Source organism: Chenopodium album, chromosome 10 (assembly GCF_948465745.1).
Source record: "Chenopodium album chromosome 10, dcCheAlbu1.1, whole genome shotgun sequence".
Taxonomy (NCBI): Eukaryota; Viridiplantae; Streptophyta; class Magnoliopsida; order Caryophyllales; family Amaranthaceae; genus Chenopodium; species Chenopodium album.
Genome location: NC_137843.1, coordinates 42,622,646 through 42,645,803, shown reverse-complemented (window position 1 = coordinate 42,645,803; position 23,158 = coordinate 42,622,646). Strand labels below are relative to the sequence as shown.

Genomic DNA, 23,158 nt, shown 5'->3' with positions numbered 1-23,158 from the left:
GCCGGCGAGGGGAATGGGTTGTCTGGCGAGAGGAGGGGGTAGTAGTGACTTTTCGGCCTTCGGGGCAGCGTTGATGGGCCGGGGGAAAGGGAGGTGGCTGAAGGTGGTAGTGAGGTGGCCGGGGATGGAGGGGTGGCTGGACGGTGGTTGGGCCCCACTAACGGAAACAATAACGGCATAAGACATCATCAGGTAGTTAAATTTAACAATGTGGGATTTGGGTGGTAGTAAAGTTTAAAAAAAAAAAAACGAAAAAAAGTTAAACACGTAGCAAATGTCAAATGTCAGGTTGTTCGTGAACGGCTCGTTTATGAAACGTGTTGATAAACGATTTCATGAACGGACTTATTATATTAGTAATAATGAGCTTCTCTAATAAATGAGCCATGTACTTTTGTCATTTGAAATTCTTAACATTAGCATAATAATTAAATCCTAATTATAAATCTAAAAATTAAATCTTATTTATTAAAAAAACTTAAGAATCAAATTAACAATTGTAAATAAATCATTAATTCATGAATATAAATAAGGAATAGTTCGCAAACGTAAATAAATAGGTTGTTCATGAACTTATCTGAACGAGCATATCTATGTTTATATGCTCGTGTCCAAGCTCATTTATTAAACGAATTTCAAAATTTGTTCAAGCTCGACTCATTTATCAAATAAACAAACATGAACGAGTTTTAAGAGAGTTTCATCATTGGAAAATTGTATATCACATGAGTTGCTAAATTGAAAAGTGAATTGGGTGGTCAAATTTGAATTTTAGCGAGATGATCTTAATATACGGTATTTAACAGGACACAAAGGAAAAACAAAAAGAGTTTACACAGGAGAGAGAAGGTGGGAATAGTTAGTTGTGTGATGTCTGTGGCAACAACAATATCTATGGCGGGAGCCGCAGCATCATCCACCACCTTCTTATCCTCACCTTCTTCGCCACCATTTTTCCTTCACCACCACCGCCCACTACACCACGGTCACGAAGGCAGTGTCAGCCTCAACCACCACATCCTCTTCCCTCGCCATCGCTCGCTGCAGGCAGTCTCATCCACAACTACCTTTACCAACAAAGAGGTTTTAGAAGTGAGCAAAATCAAAGAAAGATCCCGTAAATGGCAATGGAAAGATCGTTACTCTATCAATTACTTTGTTCAATCTCCGTTATCTGCTGATTCTGGTCGTCGTTGGCCTCCTTTGGTCCTTGTACATGGATTTGGTGCTTCTATTCCTCACTGGCAGGCCCATTTCTGAGAATTTTGTGGCCTATGGGCGAACTTAACAATTGGGCCCTAATCAACTAATACATATCTATATTATTAGGGGTTTAAAAAACATTTGGGTATGCAAAAATTAGTTTATACAAAACACTTTGTTAATAGTCTAATCATACATTCATACAATACATTTTATTGAAGCCAATAATACTTAGTAGAACCTAAATTCCGCTAGCATGAAGAGTCAAATATACACACAAAAATAAATAAATAAATAAAATCAATCTCAAAATCATGGTAGAAGCAACAACACCTACAACAAAAGAAAACAGAATACAATATACTTAATTCATTCTATAAATCATCGATATTTATTACTGGATTAATATTACGAGTATATAAATTCATATTTTTGATAAAAATTAAAATAACAGTTGAATAATTCGAAAAAAAATCACATTAAATAACGAAATCAACAAGTTGAATTTGTTTAATTCGTATGATCTTCATAAAATTATATATATATATATATATATATATATATATATATATATATATATATATATATATATATATATATATATATATATATATATATATATATATATATATATATATATATATATATGAATAAATCTGGGTCGTTGATTAGATCTAATCCAACCGCAAAAAACATGCCATTAGTAATGGCAATTTCGTAATTTCGTTTGCTGAAACCTCCTCCTTCCTCTTTCATGTTGTTCTTTCTCTCTCTAAAAATTTCAGCAGCTTTTTCTCTCTCTCCCTCTACATACTCCTATTTCATATACCTCTTTGGTTGTCTCTCTCTCTCCTCCATTGAAGGAGCTTTTAAGCTTTCTTTCCTCCATTGAAGGAGCTTCGCTCTAAGCTATCTCTCCTCCATTGAAGCCACTTCTAATTAAGGTAATCATCATAAATCAATTTCACAATCTAGGGTTTAAATCAATATGTATAATTTCAAATTTGGGTCTACTTTTCAATTATTTAATTTTTTAACATTATCTTTTTAGTTTGATGTGTTCAATTCTTCATTCGATTTATGAGTTATAGATAATTTCCAAGCATTAATGGATGTTCAGGAAATTATTTAATTAATTTCACATTTTTATATTTTTGATGTTCTAAATATTTGGTTTCGTGTTCTGAAATTAGTGGATTTGTGTTTGTTTATGTAAATTAGGTTTTGATAAATTTGATTCTATCTTTATAATTAATTATACTCAAATGGAAACATTTTATTGTTTGATAAATCTCTTTTCGGTGAATATTCTCGATGTGCTTTGTGTGAATTTCCTGAGCAAGACTCTCGGCATGATTGACAACCGATATTTGGAATATAAAAATTCTTTTTGGCACAAATACAACAACAAACCAAAAAATTTGGTAATATCTATCTGTCTCATTTACTTGTGCTTAGAATCAGATATTCTAAACATTTATTTCAATGTTCTAATTCTTATATCACATGTACTAAAATTATACTCATATGTTCTAAATCAGTTGCTTTAAAAAAAATTCATGTTCCAAATAGTACTTATGCTCTTAACATGTTTACTTATACATTCTTAATATTTACCAGTTTTTTTGGAATTGTACTCCGTATGTCATTTTCTAATACTTTTTTTAATGTTTAATTTTTAGTTGAGGGCTTTTGCCGTGTTCTTGTCAACCAAGAGATCAAAATGCGATCAAGAGGTTTCTAGTTTCAAAACTAGGACATTAAAAAAATGAGTTAAAGAACCAATGGTAACTATGATAATTGCGGCGTGTTTTTGCTTAAACACATGGAAACATATCATGGTGAGAAAGATATACCAAGTGGGATAGTGGATCAAAATTGAATGATGTAATTTGTTTTATAGTATTACGCATGTTCATATGTTCTAAATTTTTATACATATGTTCTAAATTTAAACTCACAAGTTCCAAATTGTATAATGTAAGTAGCAGATTTAATTGAATCATGTAAGTTGTGTAAATCTATTTTTTTTTTTATAATGATGTAAATTAAAAAATGGGATAGCGGATACCAAAGTCTAATGATTTTATCTTATTATATTGCAGATCGATCAAATGAAGAAATTGAGGGTGGATTTTTGTGCTAAAATATTATCACACAAGGAAAATGAACTACATCATGAGATTACTTCAAGATCACGGAAATGGCGAAAGAAAATAATTTGTAATAAAATTTTAGAAATAGCATGTAGAATTTTATATAGTATAATTATACTAAAACTATTTTTCTAAAAGGTTGTGTTCGAATATATAAGCTTGTCTTGTCTTTTTTGTGATCTACTTCATTGTTATGCATGCAAGAATATAAAAATACAATTTATTATATATTAATACTCATATGTTCCAAATTTTTATCCATATTCTATAAATATTAATGTGAAAATATATAATGTTATATAAATTTTTATGTTCTAAATTGCTATTTAGAAATCCCCTTAGAACAAAAATATAGCATGTTATTGTAAAATATTAGTCATATGTTCTAATTTTTTACCCATAAGCCCATAAGTTCTAAATTTTTATAAATTTGTTCTAAATTATTACTCATATGTTCTAAAATTTTAGCCTTATGTTCTAAATTATATCTTTATATATGTTTTAAATTATAACTCATATTTTTTATATTAAAACTCATATATTCCATTTTTTTTACTCATATCCTCCCACCCAAATACATTTGAATGAAATTTAAAGTCATGCAGCACACCCTCCCACCAATTTAAATCATTATGGTCTAAATTTTAAATTTTGAAATCCCATCGAAAACATACAAAACACATATCATGAATTAAAAAATAGTACTTATGTATTCAAGAACTAAGAATTTAAGTGATAAATTTTAATCATATGGTCTAAATTAAAATTTTGAAATCGCATCGGAAACATACAACACACATGATTACTTATTATAACTCATATGTTCTAAATTTTTAGTCATATGTTCTAAATTTTTAGTCATATGTTCTAAACTTCAATACATACGAAGTATATGTATTAAATTCAAACTATAATCATTTTTATACTACAAAAAAAAGTGTTATTCAATACACAGATTCAAAAAAATGTTCTAAAATCATTAAGTATTATCTAACTTTCTTTGGATAATTTTGAATATCATAGTGACTCAATTCCCCACAACATATGCTAGTAGCATTATTTTCAACATTACTTCTTGCATTCCTCTTAGCTTCCAAATTCAGCCTCAATCATTGAAGATTAATCACAAGGTCTTTGATATCTTCATCATCGCCCTCTGCCAAACTAACACAATCATGTTTTGAACAACCACTCAAATGATTCAATATCTTCCTTTGCTATGAAACCAGCCGCAAAAGTGATGCAACTCTTGTGATGATCAACCCTTGTAAATGGAGTAAATGCCATGTTGCACTTGTTTAGAACAAGAAGATCAAATTTCATTACACAAGAAATATAGCAGTACCTATTTAGAACACGTGATTAAATATTTAGAACATATGAATAAAAATTTAGAACACGTGATTAAATATTTAGAACATATGATTTAATATTTAGAACACGTGATTAACTCAGAACAGAAGACATTATTTAGAGAATAGATTTAAGGCTGAAGTTTACTTAATTATTTAGAGCATAAAGGTAATGAGTTTATAAAACATAATTTGGACCATTAGACTAAAACTTTATAATATTAAAAATAAATTTTACAACATAAAAGCTTTGCACCCAACACGAGTGACTAATCTTTTTCTTGTTATTGAAATCTTGCCTTCCTTGCTTTGTCCTTCTTTATCATTTAGAATACTCTTAACAATAGGCTTTTTCTTCTCCTTGAAACCCTGTTTGTTGCATAAGACATATTGGAATGCCAATTTTTTCTCTGTATGCCTTTTACTGGTAGACTTCCTAGTGTTAAAACCAGCAGCAAGTGCATATGATTTATAAAATTCAACACCCTCATCAACACTATTAAATTTCATTCCTATTGCAGATTTTAACTCATTGCGGCACATATGAAACCATTCTTTTGTTCCTCCGGGAGTTAATATAGGTACTACTGTAGGAGTAGTTGGCACACTTGCATTGGCATTAGAAACATTATCAAGTTGTTCGTTGTTGTTAATTATTTCTGCACAAAAGTAATTTTAACAAGTTAAAAAAAATTTAGAACAAATGAATAAAATTTTAGAACATATGATTTAATATTTAGAACACATGATTAAATCAGAACAGAAGACATTATTTAGAGCATAGATTTAAGACTAAAGTTTAATTAATTATTTACAGCATAATTTGGAATATTAGACTAAAACTTTAGAACACATGATCAAATATTTAGAACACATGATTTTAGACATCCCATTAGAAAAATCAAAACATGTTCCAAAATTTTACTCATTTGTTCTAAAATCAAATGATCCAAATTATTTATCAAATTTCACTCATCAACATTCTCATTTATTACTTTCCGTTGTTTTCCTACCAACATGTTCTAATTTTATACACATATGTTCCAATTTTATACACACATGTTCTAAAATTTTCAACCATGTTCTACGATTTTGGAACATGTTGTACATAAAAACATCCAAGTTTATAAAAAAAATTGCTTCATTATTTGCTTGTTCATCCATAATTGTCAACCTAATATAATGAACCTGCAAAAATAAATTCAATCCAAGCAATTAAGTTTAATAAATTCCACATCAAAGAAAAAAGCACTCCACATAATCAAACATAAAGCAAACAAATGCTTGATGAAAATGGAACATAATCAAACATAAAGCAAACATAATCGAAAATCGAACAAAATCGCAGCAAACAAAATCATAAGAATTAAAATTGCAGCAAACATAATCAAACAAAATCATATAGTAAATCGAACAAAATCACAGCAAACATAATCAAACAAAATCGCAGCAAAAAATTGAAGCAAAAAATCGAAAAATCGCATAAGAACACTAAAATTTTCCAGAACACTAAAATCGAAAATTAGAACATCAAATCTGTAAATTTTAACGAAAATACTAAATTAAGATCACTCATTACTAAAATTATAACAAAAATCCAACATTCAAACCATGAAATTCGAAAATTACTGACAAAAATTAAGGAAAAATCTAACAGAACTTTTGTTGATTATTTACCCGAATAATCTATGAAGCTTGTTGATTCTTGCTATTGCTGAAATCTGACAAAAATCGAACGGAATTGTGTTCGAAATCCTTGAATCTCATTGAAATTGAAGCTCGTAGTTTCTTCACTCTGTTTTTCTGATTAACAAGTATATTGATGAAAAGTTTGGTTTTATTAGAGCCGTTGAGATCGTTTGATCCTAAGGCTTAGATTTGTTCTCATATATTAGAAATGTTCTCACATAAGAACCTATTCTCACCGGATCCCTCCCATATATATATATATATATATATATATTTGACGGGATAAAATAATATATATTTAAACACTAATGCCCAAATTGAAATTAAAATAATGAAAATTAACACACAAATCAGTATGGAAATTAAATCTATCCAATTGAATCAAAAATTGGGAACAAATTAAATAAGAAACAGAAAAATTACCCAAATGTATTGATTAATGGTCGTCAATCTCATGATTGTCTATAACTCATTTTCGAGCATCAAATCAAAATTCATGAACCATAAATCCGAATTTAAAGTGACAAATTACATAAATTAGAGGAAAGTGATGAGAAATACAAAATGTGAAGAATAATTTTATTCCAATCAAGATTTAAAAGTTTATGGGTGACTAGTTGACTATTGACTAGGGAAAAATAAGGACATTATATTGTTAGTTTGGGAATTGATTTGGAGATTAAATTGGGAAGGAAATTTTTTTTTTTTTTTTGAAGGGGGGAGATTAAATTCATTAATAAAAATCCATACGGCACTTACATAAGAGATCGTAATCGAACAATACAAAGACGACCGAACCAATTACAAGTTCGAAATAAAAGAAACTACAATTGCACGCGCAGAATGACGTTCTTAAGTACCCTTGGCTCATATAACGCTGTCCTATGCAGCCTCTTGCAAGGGGGTCTGGCAATATGATGTAATTTCTGACGAGAACCTTCATTGGCTCAGAATCCCGTACTCCTCGACCTGAAATCAAAATTGGTGTCGTACACTTCACCATAGACAAGACCAACTCCGACTCAAACATGGATATCGGCATGGAAGCAAAACCCTTTAGCCCAAACCAACAGAAGATCAAACCGAAGCCCCATAGCCAAAAAACCAGGCTTAAATCCTGCACCAGAAGATCGGTATACCGATCTGCAAGCCCCATATCACTCCAACACACCACACAAACAGAAAAAATAATAAAACTAAAAAACACACAACGACTTCTAAAAGGAAAAACAGAACGAAAACTAAACCCTAAAACAAAATACGAAACCCTAACATCCCACCCCGCCGCCAAACCGAGTCCCACCACCAACGCTCTGGGAAACACCAACCCAGCCCACGAACCGCCGGAAAGAAACGCACGGACCACCGAGGCCCGCCTGAGAAGCCCGAACCCCACACGCCCCCGAGCCGCTGCAACGACAACCCTACACGAGGGACTTAGAACGGCCCTACACGAGGGACTTAGAGGGAGAAAACTCCCCCTCCCCGTTCTCGTAAACCACGTCGCGGCAACGGACAAGAGGTGGGGCGAAGACGCGGCAGGGAGGTGGTACAAAGAAACGACGGCAGGCCGGCCTCATGGTCGGAGAAGAACAACGGCGGCGGACAAAGGAGCGGTGCGGCGCAAGATGAAAGGCTGAAAACACGAAAAACCATAACGGAAAAAGAAATAAACAAGCTAAAAGGGTAGATCGGAGGCTCGCCGACGCTGTGGCGTGGGCGGTGAGCCACATGCCCGCCGGCGAGCCTCATGGCCGGAGAAGAAGAAGAGGGGCGGCGGTTATGGGAGAGATAGAGAGAGAGGATTTTTAGAGAGAGAGAGTATATGAAAAGGTTTTTGTTTAACCTCCCCACAATAGTGGAAATTAAAGAGGAGATATAGTGGAAGATTTTAAGTTGTAATTGATTATGGTTTTGGAAATTGGAATATTCTACTTCCCAAGAATGAAGGAAAAATTTCCATACATCCGATTAATGCCTGCACAATTTTTTGTTATTCTTTATAATTTTTTTTTTATTTTTTTATTTTTTTAATTTTTTTTTTATTTCACATAATTTGGGCTTCCGAATTTGGGGCCCTGGGCAGTTGCCCCGGCTGCCCTGGTCCAAATACGGGCCTGCTGACTGGAGAAGGTTTTTCCTTTTCCTTTTCCTTTTCTTTTGTTTTGTTGAATTTTATTCTGTGAACTAGTTTTTGTTATGTTATGTAGTATTTGTTCTTTGCAATTATGTTACATGAATTCCGTCCACATGTGTATGAGGTATGGACTAGGGGTGATAATTGAAGGACACGAGAGGCCGAGACTGAACTTCCATTGAACTCGAGCAGAGATTACCATAAAACTTAACTTAGATTACGAAATTAGAACTTATTTTATGTTATAAATATGTTTGTGCTATTCATGTTTAATTTTTACTCTTGATTTGAGTTGGATTTTCTTAACCCAAGGAATGGCCATGAATTGATTGAAGGACCATGTGATATAATATGAGATTTCCTAGAAGTAATGCATAGGAAATATATTTCTCATTTAAGGATTTATTGCTTCAATAAGTCAGGTCATATTGCTGAATTGTTTGTGCAATGCAAAGCTCTTGCTGTCTAGCTTGGTGCTGTTGTTCAATTCTATTTGGTAACATAATTTTGGATTTGTGCTCATTGACCTCGCTCAGTCTTACTGTTTGGAATACCTAGAATGTTGATTTAAATGGGAAAATTTCTTGTTAAAATAAGAGAAAAGAATGTTGATTGTCAAAGTTATAATTCTCTATGTAGTTGTTTGGTGTGGAGAAGAATACTTTGAATTGAATTGCATTTTCTATTGAAAGATCTTTGTAAAATTTACCTGCTAAACCTACTCGTCCTTCATTTCGTCATATAAGAAAAATCTTCTCTACTTCTGGTAAACTACTCTAAGTTAAAAAATATGTCTGTATTGACATTTATATAGCAATAAGATGAACATAAAAAACTGGTTTAAGTTGTCCTAGAAAAGGACTTTTCTTCCAGAAGAAGACAGTCTAGGTTAACTAGCATGCTTGTTGAGACCATATAATATGAATATCATGCTAATGCTGTAGGATAAATGACAATCACCTCAATCCATTCGTATGTATTAATTGATCGATTCCATTCATATGATGATTTGTTACCCTACTTTCATCTAGAATGATATCTATTGTTTCTTTTTTGAAGTTTATTTATCATTTGGAATTCCTGTCCTTGACTTTTGTGGAACAAGTAATTTGGAAGTATTATGGTGAGAAATATGAGAAGTTGAAGTGTTTCTAGGATGTGACCTCCTGTAAATTTATGAATCTAGGACACATCCAATATGTGATCCAAATCTTGCTAACCTGGACACATCCTACGTACTGCTCCTTTAGTACGAAGTCATATCAATACACAATAATTAAAATGATACAAGGGGGAGGGGGCATCACAGTTATTTACATTTCAAAGGCATCCTTGTGCTATAGAGACAGCTAGAGCTGCTAGACTGTATCCTGTGAAGTTGTAAAAGAGCATGCAGTGGCAATCCATGTGAAAACTATTATGTAAAAACTCTAGAACTTCATGGATTCGTTTTTACCAAAATGTATTTAGGTGAAAATAATTTTTTTAGATTTACCTGTAGGAATATTACAACATTGGCCCAAGATCACATGGTTTATGCTATTGATCTCCTTGGATTTGGTGCATCGGACAAGCCAGCAGGATTTATGTATACAATGGAAACATGGGCAGGGGTATAAATTATTGTTAAGCTTATTGTTTTTGTTGCTATGTCAACATACTATTTAAGTATACAGTCATTGCAGATTACTCCACTTGGCTCATTTTCAACAGTTGCTCTTGGATTTCTTGAATGAAGTGGTTCAAGAGCCAGCTGTTCTTATAGGCAATTCCGTGGGAAGTCTTGCCTGTGTGATTTCTGCTGCGGGTAAGTTTTCTTTGTATATTTCTTTAATTGATAAGTTTTTATTATCAGCAATGAAAAAAAAAAAAAAAAAAAAATCATCTTGGATTTCGTTCTTGATAGAATTCTTCTGTTGGTTCTATTCCTGCATCAGAATCTTGTCAAAGATCTCAACCTCTGGTCAGTGGACTTGTCCTGTTAAACTGTTCTGGTGGCATGAATAACAAAGCTATTGTTGATGATTGGAGAATCAAATTGCTCTTACCCGTGCTTTGGTTGATTGACTTCCTCCTACAGCAAAAGCCTATTGCATCAGCTCTCTTTAAACACGTCAAACAAAGGTTACAATTTACTTGACAAATTTTAGAGTGTGAAAGCCTGTGCGGATGATATCCTTTACCTGCAGGGAGAACTTACGAAATGTCTTGTTGTCCGTCTATGGCTGTAAAGAGTCAGTGGATGACACATTGGTTGAGGTACTTTTCAGTTTTCATCTCATGTGTCTTTTTCTCTTTGTTTCCCCCTTATTTTAGCATGGTATAGGGAACTATAAATACTGTTGCATACGAAATTTGATCATCTGTTGCTAGGCAACACCCTGTAATGACCAGACTTTATCAAGCAACTTGGTAAAAAAAAATGTTTGGAAATAACAAAAAAGCTAAAACAACTTTGTATATTGAAGTGCCACAGCACCAGTTGCAAGATTAAATGGTTATTTTAGATAACTCTGGAAGGATAGTAATTGTGCGTCAAAATTGAAAGACTCCATCCTTCAAAAGTTCGACTCACTTTCCATATGGGGTTGTTTTAGAACGTTAGACTCATTCTTACTTTGTTCTATCTTTGGCAAACCCCATTTAATACCTTACTTCAAACACTCCACACTATTTAACATTTTTCCTCATACTCTCTCCTATGTTATCAACATTTGCCATACACATACTCACTGACCTTTTTACTCTATTTCTCTTACTTTAAACACCTTTATCTTCCCACTCACTCTTTACAAACTTTTTTATGAACAAAAATCTACCATAAATGAGTTGAACTTATGGGAACACAGAGATTATCTTACATTTCCACATATTCAAATATGCTGCTAGTTTCTTGATCCTTAGCTCATCATCCCACAAGTTTATATGAAGTACTGGTTTTACTATGAGTAGGTAATATTTAAAATTTTATACCATGTGAGGAGTGCAGATCATAAAGGAACCAGCAGATGGTGAAGGTGCATTGGATGCTTTTGTTTCAATCGTGACTGGACCTCCTGGACCGAGTCCAGTCAAGCTGATGCCAAGAATCACGATACCTGTTCTGGTTTTGTGGGGTGATCAAGACCCTTTTACCCCGCTTGATGGTCCTGTTGGGAGATACTTCACGTCTTTGCCTTCTAGCTGCCCAAATGTGACACTGTCTGTTCTCAGTGGTGTTGGACACTGCCCTCATGATGATAAACCTGCCCTGGTCCATGAAAAGCTGCTTCCCTGGTTGTCTGATCTTCCCGCTGCTTAGTCATTATGTCAATTTGTACGCTTGAAAATTTTCCAAAATTTTTAGTGTAATTTGTAAGTTTCTTGCTTATAGAATGTAGTGTACAATACATTTTATGTTAATTATAGAAATGAAGTTTCGACGAGAACATCTCCTTATGAACTTCTGATTATATGAAGGTCCTATTCCTATGTAGTTCGGTATATATATGAAGGTCCTATTCCTATGAAGTTCTGTATTTAAATAAGTGCATTGCTTTGATCGTTACATACGTTATTTTACCAGTTTAACATTAATATATTTAATAAAGGTCAGGACTTGTATCACACATGATAAGTTTAAGACATAACTCCTATTCACCGTATAAAAGTAATTCGGAGTACTTAATAAAAATAAGTTGAGTTTATTAAAAATAATTCAGATTTTCAGTTTAAAAAAAAAATAAGTTCAAATTAATTAAGTTTAAAAAACAAATAAAATAGGAAATTAGTAAGATTAAGTTTTAATCAATAAACTTAATTTCAATTTAGTAATTCAATAAAAGTAACTTAAGTTTTGACGTATAGTTTGCATGTACAGTATTGTAAAACAAAGCTACGGAGTAATGGTCAATTTTACTCTTTTAAAAAAAAAAAAAAAAAAAAAGAATTGATCAGTCACCTTTCAACTACCAGTATCAAAAAAGTAAAAAATCAAATGTATATGTATCGCGTGTATGCTTTGCTTGAAGCCGAGATTTCCAATTGATTAACCCAAAATTGGCACTTTCCAAATTCTTTGCTTGAATCAGCTACATTCCTTCATATTCCCTAATTTTCTCAATATAATACTGAAATCTTCACCAAAAATGGCAATACCATTTGAAAAGCAGCCATTAATAGAAACTTGTCTAAGTAAATTGGTTGAATTAAAGATTGAATGGCAGAAGAAGAGTCTTTGGAGTATACTCCCACTTGGATAGTTGCGCTTGTCTGCTTCGTTTTCGTTCTCCTTTCTCTTGCTGCTGAGCGAGGCCTTCATCTTCTTGGCAAGGTACTTTCTATTCAATTTCTAATTTTACATTATTATGGAGTAATTGTAATTATGTTTAATTAATTGTACGTGCTCTTTAATATGCCTCATTTTTATTTCGTGATGTGCTTAATAAGCGATTAGTAAGTTAAATAATTAATTTCTCTATGTTAATGCATGTATAATACTTGTACGTCTTTTAGATGTTCATGGTTTGGCTTTGACCGTTTCCAATACATGTCTTTAACCACTATTATCTGAAATTATTTATGAAGGCTTTCAAAAAAAAAAAAAGAAATTATGTATGAAGTTTTAGTTTAAATTCGTAAAAATCGACATTTTAAATAATAATTATGACAAATCAACAAAATCCCGTAGCTATGTTTTTCTATAGGGTATGGAGAAATTATTAAGCAAAAATATCTCAAATTATGAATACTTGTAAGTTGCAAGATTCAACTAAAGTACAAAGTTAGAAGTTTTAATGTTTTTGTTATAATTAATTGATGGTTGAAATGTTAGCTAACTTACCAAAAAAATAAAAAAAAATAAAATAAAAAAATTAAAAAAAAAATCCACTTTTGCAAACCCTATGGGTGGTAGTATAGTAGTTTACTAACATATTGGATTTTTGAAGGAGGGTTTTTAATTTATTTTTTTTTATTTAGTTGGCATAAGTAAAAAATTACTTTTTCACTTTTACTAGGGGTTTAGATTGTATTCTTTTCACTTGAAAAAGGTGATCTAATTTGATTTTATTGAGGCATAATTTTTGTATGGTATGATTTTTTGTTTTATTGAACTTTTACTATTTTTCCAATGATAAAATAATTTCATTCGAGCAAAAATAAATCATGTCAAAACAAAATTCAATCAATAAAACCAGTAACTTCAAATAACAAATATAATAAAGAATCAACAAAATAAGTATTAATCAATAGTGATAATATAAGTTTAGAGAAACAATTTAAGCTTAGTAAAAATAATTTAAGTTTTATGAAAACCGTTAAGTTAAACTAAAATAATTTAAGAGTAGCAAAAATAATTTAAGTTCAAGAATAAGGCTTAATAAATGATTTTATTTATTATTTTTTTTCTCTTTTTGTATTGAGTGGGGTAATCTTATAATAATATCAATGTGTATTTTCATAATATCAAAATTTCTTATTTTAATATTGGAGTATTGCTCTTACAATATTTGGTCAAGTAAATGGAAGTGCATTTTTTTTCAATATTATGATGAATAAGTAGTCAATTTTTTTTTTCTGGGAGGAAATTACTTTACATCCCTGTTGTTAGCTTTCTAACTTGTCAATAGAGGTTCTGTTTTTGCAAATCTATGGTTTTCTTTAATATTCTTTTGTTTTAATATCTTTCCCTTCCTCAAAGTATAGTTTCTTGGTCTTGGATGTTTGAATAACACAACAAAGGCAAAGAAACAACTAGGATCGTTGTCATGAAGTAGTGGGTATATGGTATATAGAGCTTAGCTTGTATGAATCCCTTTTGATTGGTTGGCATCACCAGTTTACCATATTAAATGTAGCTACAAGACTACGTACATTGCTGTCGTTCAATGAAATGAGTTAAACCAGTAGAACATCTTCTTCCTCTGATCCTTTTTAATGTTAAAAATAGATGTTTTGGAAGGTGGAATGGTAGCAATGATATTATTTTTGATGTTTGGATATAATGTTCTACTAACCATTAGTGATTAATGTTTGCTGAACTTTTCATGACATATAGTGCTTGAAGAGAAAGGGACAAGAATCGTTATATGAGGCCTTGCAAAAAATAAAAGGAGGTTAGCTAACATGTACTTTATTTTGGTAGTGTTCTCAAACATGTTACTTTCCTGCAAAGGCACCATTGCTTTAGCAAGGCTCTGGGTGATGCTCTTTACATGTAGTCTGTATTGTCGCACTACTTGTAGTATAGTAGTTCGTTTGTATAATTTATTTAAAGTTTTGTTAGCCTATTAATATATCTTGCAGAACATTGTAATTTAATATGTGAACATCATTGTTAGGTCTAACTTCCTGCATTCAACCAAATGGCCTAGATAGTGATGATGTTTCCAATAATTATAATGCAGGGATGCCAAAATTCATCCTATTTTCGCTAGCTGGCTAATGGTTATAATTAAGTCTTGTCAGAAAATTGTCTTGGATGAGGTTAGATACCATTGCTATTGCGGTAGCATGTCGATGTGCTGTGCAATCCAATGGTTACTAGTCCGTGAAGGTAATTGATAGGCTAATTTGTGTCATGTTAAACTTAAATATCCAAGTTAAACTATGGTTTATGTAGTTAGAGTATCACTTATGAGTTGAAGGCTTAGCAAGAAACTACTAATATGGATCATTTGAAAGTAACAGCTGATGAAGTGCTAATGCAGATCAAGAGGGAGAAGATTATAAACATATTTTGTAGTGCCATGAAAACGTGATGCTTTGACCTTTTCTTCTGGGCCGCATCCTACTGTTTCATATAAATTCTGGCTAAACGTTTTAAGGTTTCGTGCTTCTATGTAGTATTACTTTTCATGCAAGTATACATTTACTGTATACTTCCACCATTTTAATATATAATTTTGCCATATTTCATTTTCAGAAATGTCATAATAATTACACCGTTTCCTTGTATATTATGAAATTATGAAACAAATATATATTATCCCTTGAATTTTCCTTTCATGACCCAACTCCCATCTCTCCCATCTCTCCCATCACTCTTTGAAGGGTAGTGTTGACTTCTCGCTCTTTTGAACACTCTCTTTCCTCTTACTGAAACAGTGGAAGTAACTGATTTTTTTGCTGTAGTAAATTTGGGACATTCTTTTGAACACTTAAAATGTTCTTTCTGATAAATTAGCAGTAAGTTGATGTCTGAATATATTCAGACATCAGCTATTTTTTGTCCATGATTTCTCTCAATCTGAAAGTTGTTTCTTAGATCATGTATAAGTGGCATTCTTACTGTTGACTTTTGTGGGTCTTGGCTCTTTTCTTGTGCAAATCTTGAGTTGTATGCATGTTCCTTGGATGCCTTTCCTTTTAACGGTGTTTCTCTTTCTGATGTATGCAGAGTTGATGTTGTTGGGATTTATCTCTCTACTTCTGACAGTCTTCCAAGGATTTGTAAGTGACATATGCATTCCAAAGCATCTTACAAACTATATGCTACCTTGCAAAAAGGAAAATGCTGATCATGAAGGCAATAGTCATAGCAAATATGCTTATCAACCTTCCTGGAGTAAATGACGACTTCTTGCTGAAGCTAGTAGTCACTGTGAACTAAAGGTAATCAAAATGGTTTTCATCTTACCTGATGAATTCATGCCCTTACCTGAAAAAAGTTTATGCCCTTTCTTAAGACAATTACTCTGTGTTGCATTAAATTACCTGGTTAATGAAGGGTAGAGAAACTCGCCGAATGTGCTTGAACAATGAGAATCTTAACTTTTTATATTTATCCTTCTAACTTTGTAAACTCCACCAGTCCCTTGCTATCTTAGCTTTCACACTTGTTTTTCTGTTGTCCCAAATTTCTACACTTCTATATTGACTTTAAGAGAAATACTTTATATTACCTTTGTTTCCTATTATTTGCAACTTCGGAATATTTTATACTTCCTCTGTTTCTATTTAGTTGACGCGTTTGTTTTAGGCACATATATTAAGGAGAGGAGAGAGAGTGAAAGAGAATGAAAAAGCAAGTGGGGTAGCTTGTAAATGTAAGGTAAAAAATTTACCCCAAAAGGAAACGTGTCAACTAAAAAAAACTTCCTAAAAATGAATATGTGTCAACTAAAAAGAAACGGAGGTAGTATCTCACAAATAATACCCCAAAGTTGCATATAATATGAAACAGAGGTAGTATATATATTTTCCTCTCACCTTCCCATCAACTTCTTTTTTGAGTTTAAGCCAAATTATATATAAATAAAATTGAAACCTTTCTATTTGTGGTTGTAGGGAAAAGCTCAATTAGTATCATTGGAAGGGTTGCATCAACTACACATCTTTATCTTTGTCTTGGCAATCGTTTATGTTATCTCCTGTGCAGCAATCATGATTCTTGGAGGCTTCAAGGTATATTTATCATTGCATCATCATTAGGTCTGTGGTACCAAACTCTGCGAGGATGAGCAAATCTTAATTCTCATATTTGTTTAGCTTATAGGAATTTTCTAAGCAAAGCCAACACAATGTACTCAAGTCATAAGGGGATTATCTCCAAAATTTACCCCCCGCCTTCCGGTATAGCCTTACCATCGAGGCAACCACTAAGAGCTAATATGAAAGCGAAAACCTGAAAATTAATTAAGGGTGGGTCTAAATTTATAATCTCACTTTTTTCCGAGGATCAAATAAAAAATTTAAATATATTTACGTTGATATAAAATATCCAAAATTAAGGAAGGGTAAATTACTGAGTAGGGTGTTATGATGTGTGGGAATTTGTATTTTCCATGGAACTCTCACTTCCCACATTTTCCCTTTATTATGTCAGCCAAACAAGAGGTGAAACAATAACTTCAATTACTGTGTCATTCGTTGCCTTCCCAACCAGCCTTGAGTAACTAGAGAAACATCAACCTTTCTCTCTTGTACATCTAAGTCAAAGCTTGGGTGTATAATGTGATCATACACATTGGTTTGAAGCACAAAGGAAATTTGAAAGAGGTGAATTTAAGCTATGTAGGCCAATACTTTATATAATGTGTCTGCTTAATTCTTTTTCTTGTATAGGTGCGGAAATGGAAGCATTGGGAAGACTCATTACGACGTGAGATTTCAAAAGCACAAAAAGCTGAAAAAGGTAATGAACTTGCATGCAAACAAAATCTTTTTCTTTTCTTTTTCTTCTTTTTTTTTTTTTTTTTTTTTTTTTGAATGATGCTTATATTAATGGTGAAGAATTGGATAGCATGCAAACAAAAATATAATTCTTTTTCTTCTTTTTTGAAAGAGGCTATTGCTAAAGGTGAAGAATCAGATAGGGTCAATCATATTTATACTCAACATCGCCGTGAGTTCTTTAAGACCCGAAGAGGATATTCAACTGTTTTAGGTGTAATGGTGAGTTCACACTTTTTGACAAGAAGATAGAAAACGTGAATTCATTAATCCCCTATAGTGAGCTCTAAATTCATTTAAAATTAATTGCAAAAATAGTAAATTATATAGTCTTTAGGAAATAGCATGTATATGTTGGATTAATATAGCTTGTAATAAGTCCCACTCAACAAAATGTGACCTAATCAGCTTGTTTGTTGGTGAAAATATATGGTGGTATTGGTAATGATCTTGCATGCATTTGTTCAAGAATAAACCCATGCTAATGTCTATACAACGCAGCTCTACTTCCAAGTATTCCCCAAATATGTGTTTTTTCTTTGAAACTCTATTACCACCTATAAAGATGGTAGTAAATAGGAACAGAAATAGGAATAAGAATAGGAATAGGAATTTCTTTTGGAGAATCATAGAGGTAGAGAAGCCTTACTATGGACCTTGTCATGAGATTTTCCTAGCAAGATTTAGTTGAAGTCAACTGTCATATGATCTGGTACTATTTAATTAAATAGTATCTCTTACTAAATTATTACTTCCATGGGATGTTCAACATGATGCTCATGGTTCACACTTTTTTTTTTTTAAAATACTATTATAGAATGAATAAGTGTTATTTTGTAATGTATTATTAGATTAATTACAATTTCTATTTTCATATTTTATTTATTTTACAATTTTTACTAATATACCATTAAGGATATTAATGGTCAAACTATGTCTCGGCAAATGTGCCAATCAAAGTGATGCAAATATTTTTATAAAAAAAAAAAAAAAAAAAAAAAAAAAAAAAAAAAAAAAAAAAAAAAAACCCAGAGGGAGTATTCTGACAGGGGTTCATGGTAAGGTATGTGTCATTGTGTTGTAGTCTTTCCAATTATTGGAGATGTTCACTTTGCGATTATGTTAGAACATGTGTAGTGGTGATAGCAATTATCTATCATTAGCTTGAGACTAATTAATATAATCTTACTTTCTTTTAATGTTGTATACCTCTTGTGTGACTTGCTAGATGTCATTTTTCAAACAATTTTATGGCTCTGTGAAGAAGTCTGACTACATCAACATGCGACATGGATTCATTATGGTAAATTTGTCATATTCTTGTCTGTTTCACATTGTATACTTCCTAAACAGAAATTTGTAGGAGGGAGGGAATGGGAATGAGAAAGAGATTTATCTGATAAATTGATATGTACTTGATCCACTTTTGATTGATAAAATAGCAGGCTAATGCATGTTTTCTCCATCTTTTAGAGTCACTGCCCTACAAATCTCAAATATAATTTCCACAAGTACATGCTACAGACTTTAGAATATGATTTCAAGAAAGTGGTTGGCATAAGGTAGGTGCACACACAAGTATTTGGATTCTGTTGAAGCAATTGTATCGAGCTTTTTGACTAAGGAATACTTTCTTTTTGCAGCTGGTACTTGTGGGTATTTGTTGTGCTCTTTCTGTTGCTCAACCTGGAAGGTATCACTAATCACCCTTAAGTTATTATTCACTCATTATTCTTGCTCCTGCTGGTCAGCCTCACAGAATCGCAGATGCTCAGCCTTCAGGGCCCAGCACTGCTCTACCCCCTTCCCGTCATTCCTGGGGGTATTTTCCCAGGGAGAGATCGAGACACACAGTAGAGACCAGTAGACCAATGTCTCTTCCTGATTCGCAATGCCCACTTATTATTGTTATCTTGTAATAATTTAACGCTTTGTACTTGCAGGATGGCATGCATATTTCTGGTTATCGTTTCTACCTCTCATTGTAAGTTCCCTACAGATTTGGGAGAAATTAATATATACATCTGCTATACATTGGAAAAAAATGCATATTTTAGTCACTGTACTTTTTGCTAATTAGACTTGAGTTGAGAACAGCTTCTGCTTATTGTGGGTACCAAACTGGAACACATTATTGTATGTTTGGCTGATGAGATTGAGGAAAAAGATAAGAAGAATATTCCTGTCCAGAACCAGACACAGGGAACAGATGAAAAAGAATTTTGGGTGCAACCATCTGACGAACACTTTTGGTTTGGAAGTCCCAGCCTTTTTCTGTACATGATTCACTTCATTTTGTTCCAGAACTCTTTTGAGATAGCTTTTTTCTTGTGGGTTTTGGTGAGCAGCAAACAACAAATCACTTTGAATGCTCCATTGCAAAATTAATTTCTGACACTTACATACTTCCGTTGTCCAGTTTACATATGGTGTCCATTCATGCATTCTTGACAAAGTAGGCTTCATTATCCCCCGGCTTATTGTTGGGTAAGTATGATTTACTGCTTAGTTTTTTTCCTATTGACTGTTATTTGTCTTCTACATCTCTCTCTTTCTAGTTTTAATTTTCCATTGTAAGTTTTGAACTAGAGAAAACAAAAACCTTGTTCAATACTATAGTTGTAGGAGAGTTCACGTGACTTTAAATTTCAGGACTTATGTGTGACCATTGGTTTTCTGCCTTAAAACATAGCAATCACCTTTACACTTTGTTTGGATTGAAAGAAATGGAAGAAAGAGAAGAGAAGAGAAAGGGAGGGGGACAAATTCTCCTGTTTGGGTAAAGGATTGGTGGAAAGAAGGGGAAGGAGAGGGAGGGATCCATTTTCCCTCTCTCTTTAATAAGCATAATCTCTCCTACATTGGAGAGATTTGGAGGGAAAATGGACCTCACCTCCCCCTCCTTTTCTTCTCCCTTCCCTTCCTCCTTTTCCCCTCCCCTTCCTTTCCTTCCTTCTTTGCTAAACAAAGCGTTATTGCAAACAATGGATTTCCGGAAATCTTACCATATTCCTTTTTTTTTGGTGTTTTTTTTTTTCTTTTTTGGTAAGTAATGTATTAACATTGGAAAAATGTGTACAGCACCTCAGGAATTCCCCTAGGGAATCTCCCTAAACAACTAAGCAACAAAATACCAAGCCAAAAAAACCGAAACAAAACCATCCCCAAGACAAAAAAGCTCAACAACTCACAACCAAAACCAACACTAAAAGGACAAGCTATACAAATTATAAAGTAAGTCTTAAGGCTGTGAAACCATTTGCAGTCAGCTGCAGTCCATTTCTTGTCAATTAAACGACGAATTCTCCAGCAAACCTCAGTTTTTAACTTTCTTCACGATCCATTCAGTTGCAGTCCATTTCTTGTCAATTACGAAAAAAGTAGTATATTATTTGGAATCCTGTTGATTCGTGGCTGCACTAGTGTCCAACATAAACATTCTAGTCTGTGCTCGCTTTACTCTTAGCAGACAGACATAATGTGAATCTTGCTTTTGTTGTTTTTGATCTGGTTTAGTGTAATGCAGTGTTCTTTGTATGTTGATTCCCGGCTTCAACTGCTGGGGTTTTTCTTCATGCTTTGTTGATTTCTTTGAGGCTGCTTCTAATTACATGGGTCAGTTATTATACTAATCACCATCTCTACGTTCCTGTATGACAGCGTGATTGTTCAAGTGCTCTGCAGTTACAGTACATTGCCTCTGTACACAATTGTTAGCCAGGTGAGCTATTAATATGCTTGTTATAAGGCCAGGCAAACCATCTTCAGGCTAAAAAACTGCTTGTATTTCATGTCACTACCTATTCTATGTAGATGGGAAGTATGTTTAAGCACGGAATTTTTGACAAGGAAGTCCACAATATATTGAAGAACTGGGTTGAAGATGGAAAAGATGCTGTAGGTGGTTCACATAGCTCACATAGAATTGAGATGCAGAATTTGGCCCCAGAATCTCGGGAAATTATTTCTGGTGCTGAAGAGACGACTGCTTGTGTTGAAAATTTTACAGCACCTTAGAATACTGCTCGTCCTAGTTCAACTTACAACTGGCAAGCTATGCTTAATGTTACAAATGAACTTTATATCACGATTATATTTAGCTATTATCGTAGTGTACAATTTTAGCCATTCAGTATTATGACATAGACCTATACGTTTTTATGTGAGGATTCTTGTGATGATTCTGAAACCTGAGAGAGTTTACAGTATATGACAAATACCGCTATGTACTGTAAATGACATGTACTGCTATGTATTATTAAATTATATATATAGGTTAAAAAAATCTCTTTTGTTTAATTTTTCTCACATTTTTCTAGTTTTTATTCTACCCTTATCTCTCATTTTGTCTTCCTCCTTCGCTTATTTTTATTCATCACAATTAGCAAATTATAATTTGGGGATAGATAACATTATTCAACAGCTTTGAAATTCTAATTATCAGTTTTTTTTTCAATATTAATCTCTGCTTTCAATTCATTAATCTAAAACGTAACCCTAATCTATATTTCTAAGTATAATTAATTGTTTTTGTTAATTTCAATCTCTCCCTCTCATTAATTAAAATCCTTAATTTGTATTCAATGGCTACAATAATTTGCTAGCTATTGTAACAGATTTTATCTGAACCCAAATAAAATTTCAAACTAAATACATATCATCAAAGAAAGATAATACAGTAGCATTGATTAGTGCTTTTCAATTCATGATACTTAATTTTTTAATTATATTCTTCTATCAATTGCTTTGGCTAGTTGAGGAGCCAAAGTTTTTTAATTGAAACAAACTACCTAATACGAATTATGGAGAGTGAAAGGTTTAAAACAAAAGATTTAAGATTTTAATAAATTTCCTTACAATAATCACAATGGGTGAAGTATAAAAAACGCTGGGTAGAAATTTGATACAGATTTGACATTGATAATGTCATTGATTTCATTCTGCGATGTAATTTTTTCGGAACGATTTTCATCATTGATTTCATTTTGCAATCTAATCTCTGTAAGTATAAATTATGCACGAAAAGTAATTACAATTGATGAATGCTCATTTAGTTTATTCATCTTTTTTTTTATTGTTATCATTAAAAAAAAAATGGTGAGCACAAAGATTTGATCCTTAAACCACAAATCAAAAAAATAATACAATTCACCATCTTAGCTAAAGTTAAACAATGCTTAAAATATACGAATAATAAATTTAATTAATTTAAATAGTAGTATATTACGGTACATTGCTTTTGTGGTACACAGCGGTACGCGTCGTTTATTGTAGAATTTTCTCTAAAACCCTCCCAATATCTGTTCTAAGTTACAGTATATAGTACTCCTAATTGTGTGCTACGGAATATTTGAAGAACTTTTCAGTGAGTAATTTCGACATTATTGTCTAAAATTAGTTTAATTTATGAAAATTATCTCTTGTAGATTTGACGTTTTTCCTTCTAAATATTTAGGAAAATTTGCAAA

The 23,158-nt window shown here is 32.5% G+C and overlaps 2 protein-coding genes across 2 annotated transcripts; both read left to right on the top strand.

Annotated features, from left to right (window-relative positions):
* Window positions 1–894: 894 nt before the first annotated feature.
* Window positions 895–11,863, top strand: LOC145565216 (uncharacterized). Its single transcript, XM_081625288.1, has 6 exons — window positions 895–1,246; window positions 10,035–10,150; window positions 10,251–10,348; window positions 10,488–10,661; window positions 10,727–10,796; window positions 11,527–11,863. Exons 1-6 carry the CDS (start codon window positions 895–897, stop codon window positions 11,836–11,838), a joined length of 1,122 nt encoding a protein of 373 aa, XP_081481414.1. The 3' UTR covers window positions 11,839–11,863.
* An 828-nt stretch (window positions 11,864–12,691) lies between these two features.
* Window positions 12,692–21,930, top strand: LOC145563948 (MLO-like protein 13). Its single transcript, XM_081624331.1, has 14 exons — window positions 12,692–12,849; window positions 14,575–14,632; window positions 15,916–16,130; window positions 16,806–16,922; window positions 17,583–17,652; window positions 17,803–17,912; window positions 18,919–18,993; window positions 19,164–19,252; window positions 19,334–19,383; window positions 19,634–19,674; window positions 19,788–20,030; window positions 20,110–20,177; window positions 21,351–21,411; window positions 21,504–21,930. Exons 4-14 carry the CDS (start codon window positions 16,902–16,904, stop codon window positions 21,705–21,707), a joined length of 1,032 nt encoding a protein of 343 aa, XP_081480457.1. The 5' UTR covers window positions 12,692–12,849; window positions 14,575–14,632; window positions 15,916–16,130; window positions 16,806–16,901; the 3' UTR covers window positions 21,708–21,930.
* The last annotated feature ends 1,228 nt before the right edge of the window (window positions 21,931–23,158 follow it).

Excerpts from the sequence above, each read along its gene's own strand:
- LOC145565216 (XM_081625288.1), top strand. The coding sequence starts at position 895 with ATGGCGGGAGCCGCAGCATCATCCACCACCTTCTTATCCTCACCTTCT. Across the intron at positions 10,349-10,487 it reads GTGATTTCTGCTGCGGGTAA|ATCTCAACCTCTGGTCAGTG; the intron begins GTTTTCTTTGTA and ends ATCTTGTCAAAG. Across the intron at positions 10,797-11,526 it reads TGGATGACACATTGGTTGAG|ATCATAAAGGAACCAGCAGA; the intron begins GTACTTTTCAGT and ends TGAGGAGTGCAG.
- LOC145563948 (XM_081624331.1), top strand. The coding sequence starts at position 16,902 with ATGATTCTTGGAGGCTTCAAG. Across the intron at positions 18,994-19,163 it reads TGCGACATGGATTCATTATG|AGTCACTGCCCTACAAATCT; the intron begins GTAAATTTGTCA and ends TCCATCTTTTAG. Across the intron at positions 19,675-19,787 it reads TATCGTTTCTACCTCTCATT|CTTCTGCTTATTGTGGGTAC; the intron begins GTAAGTTCCCTA and ends AGTTGAGAACAG.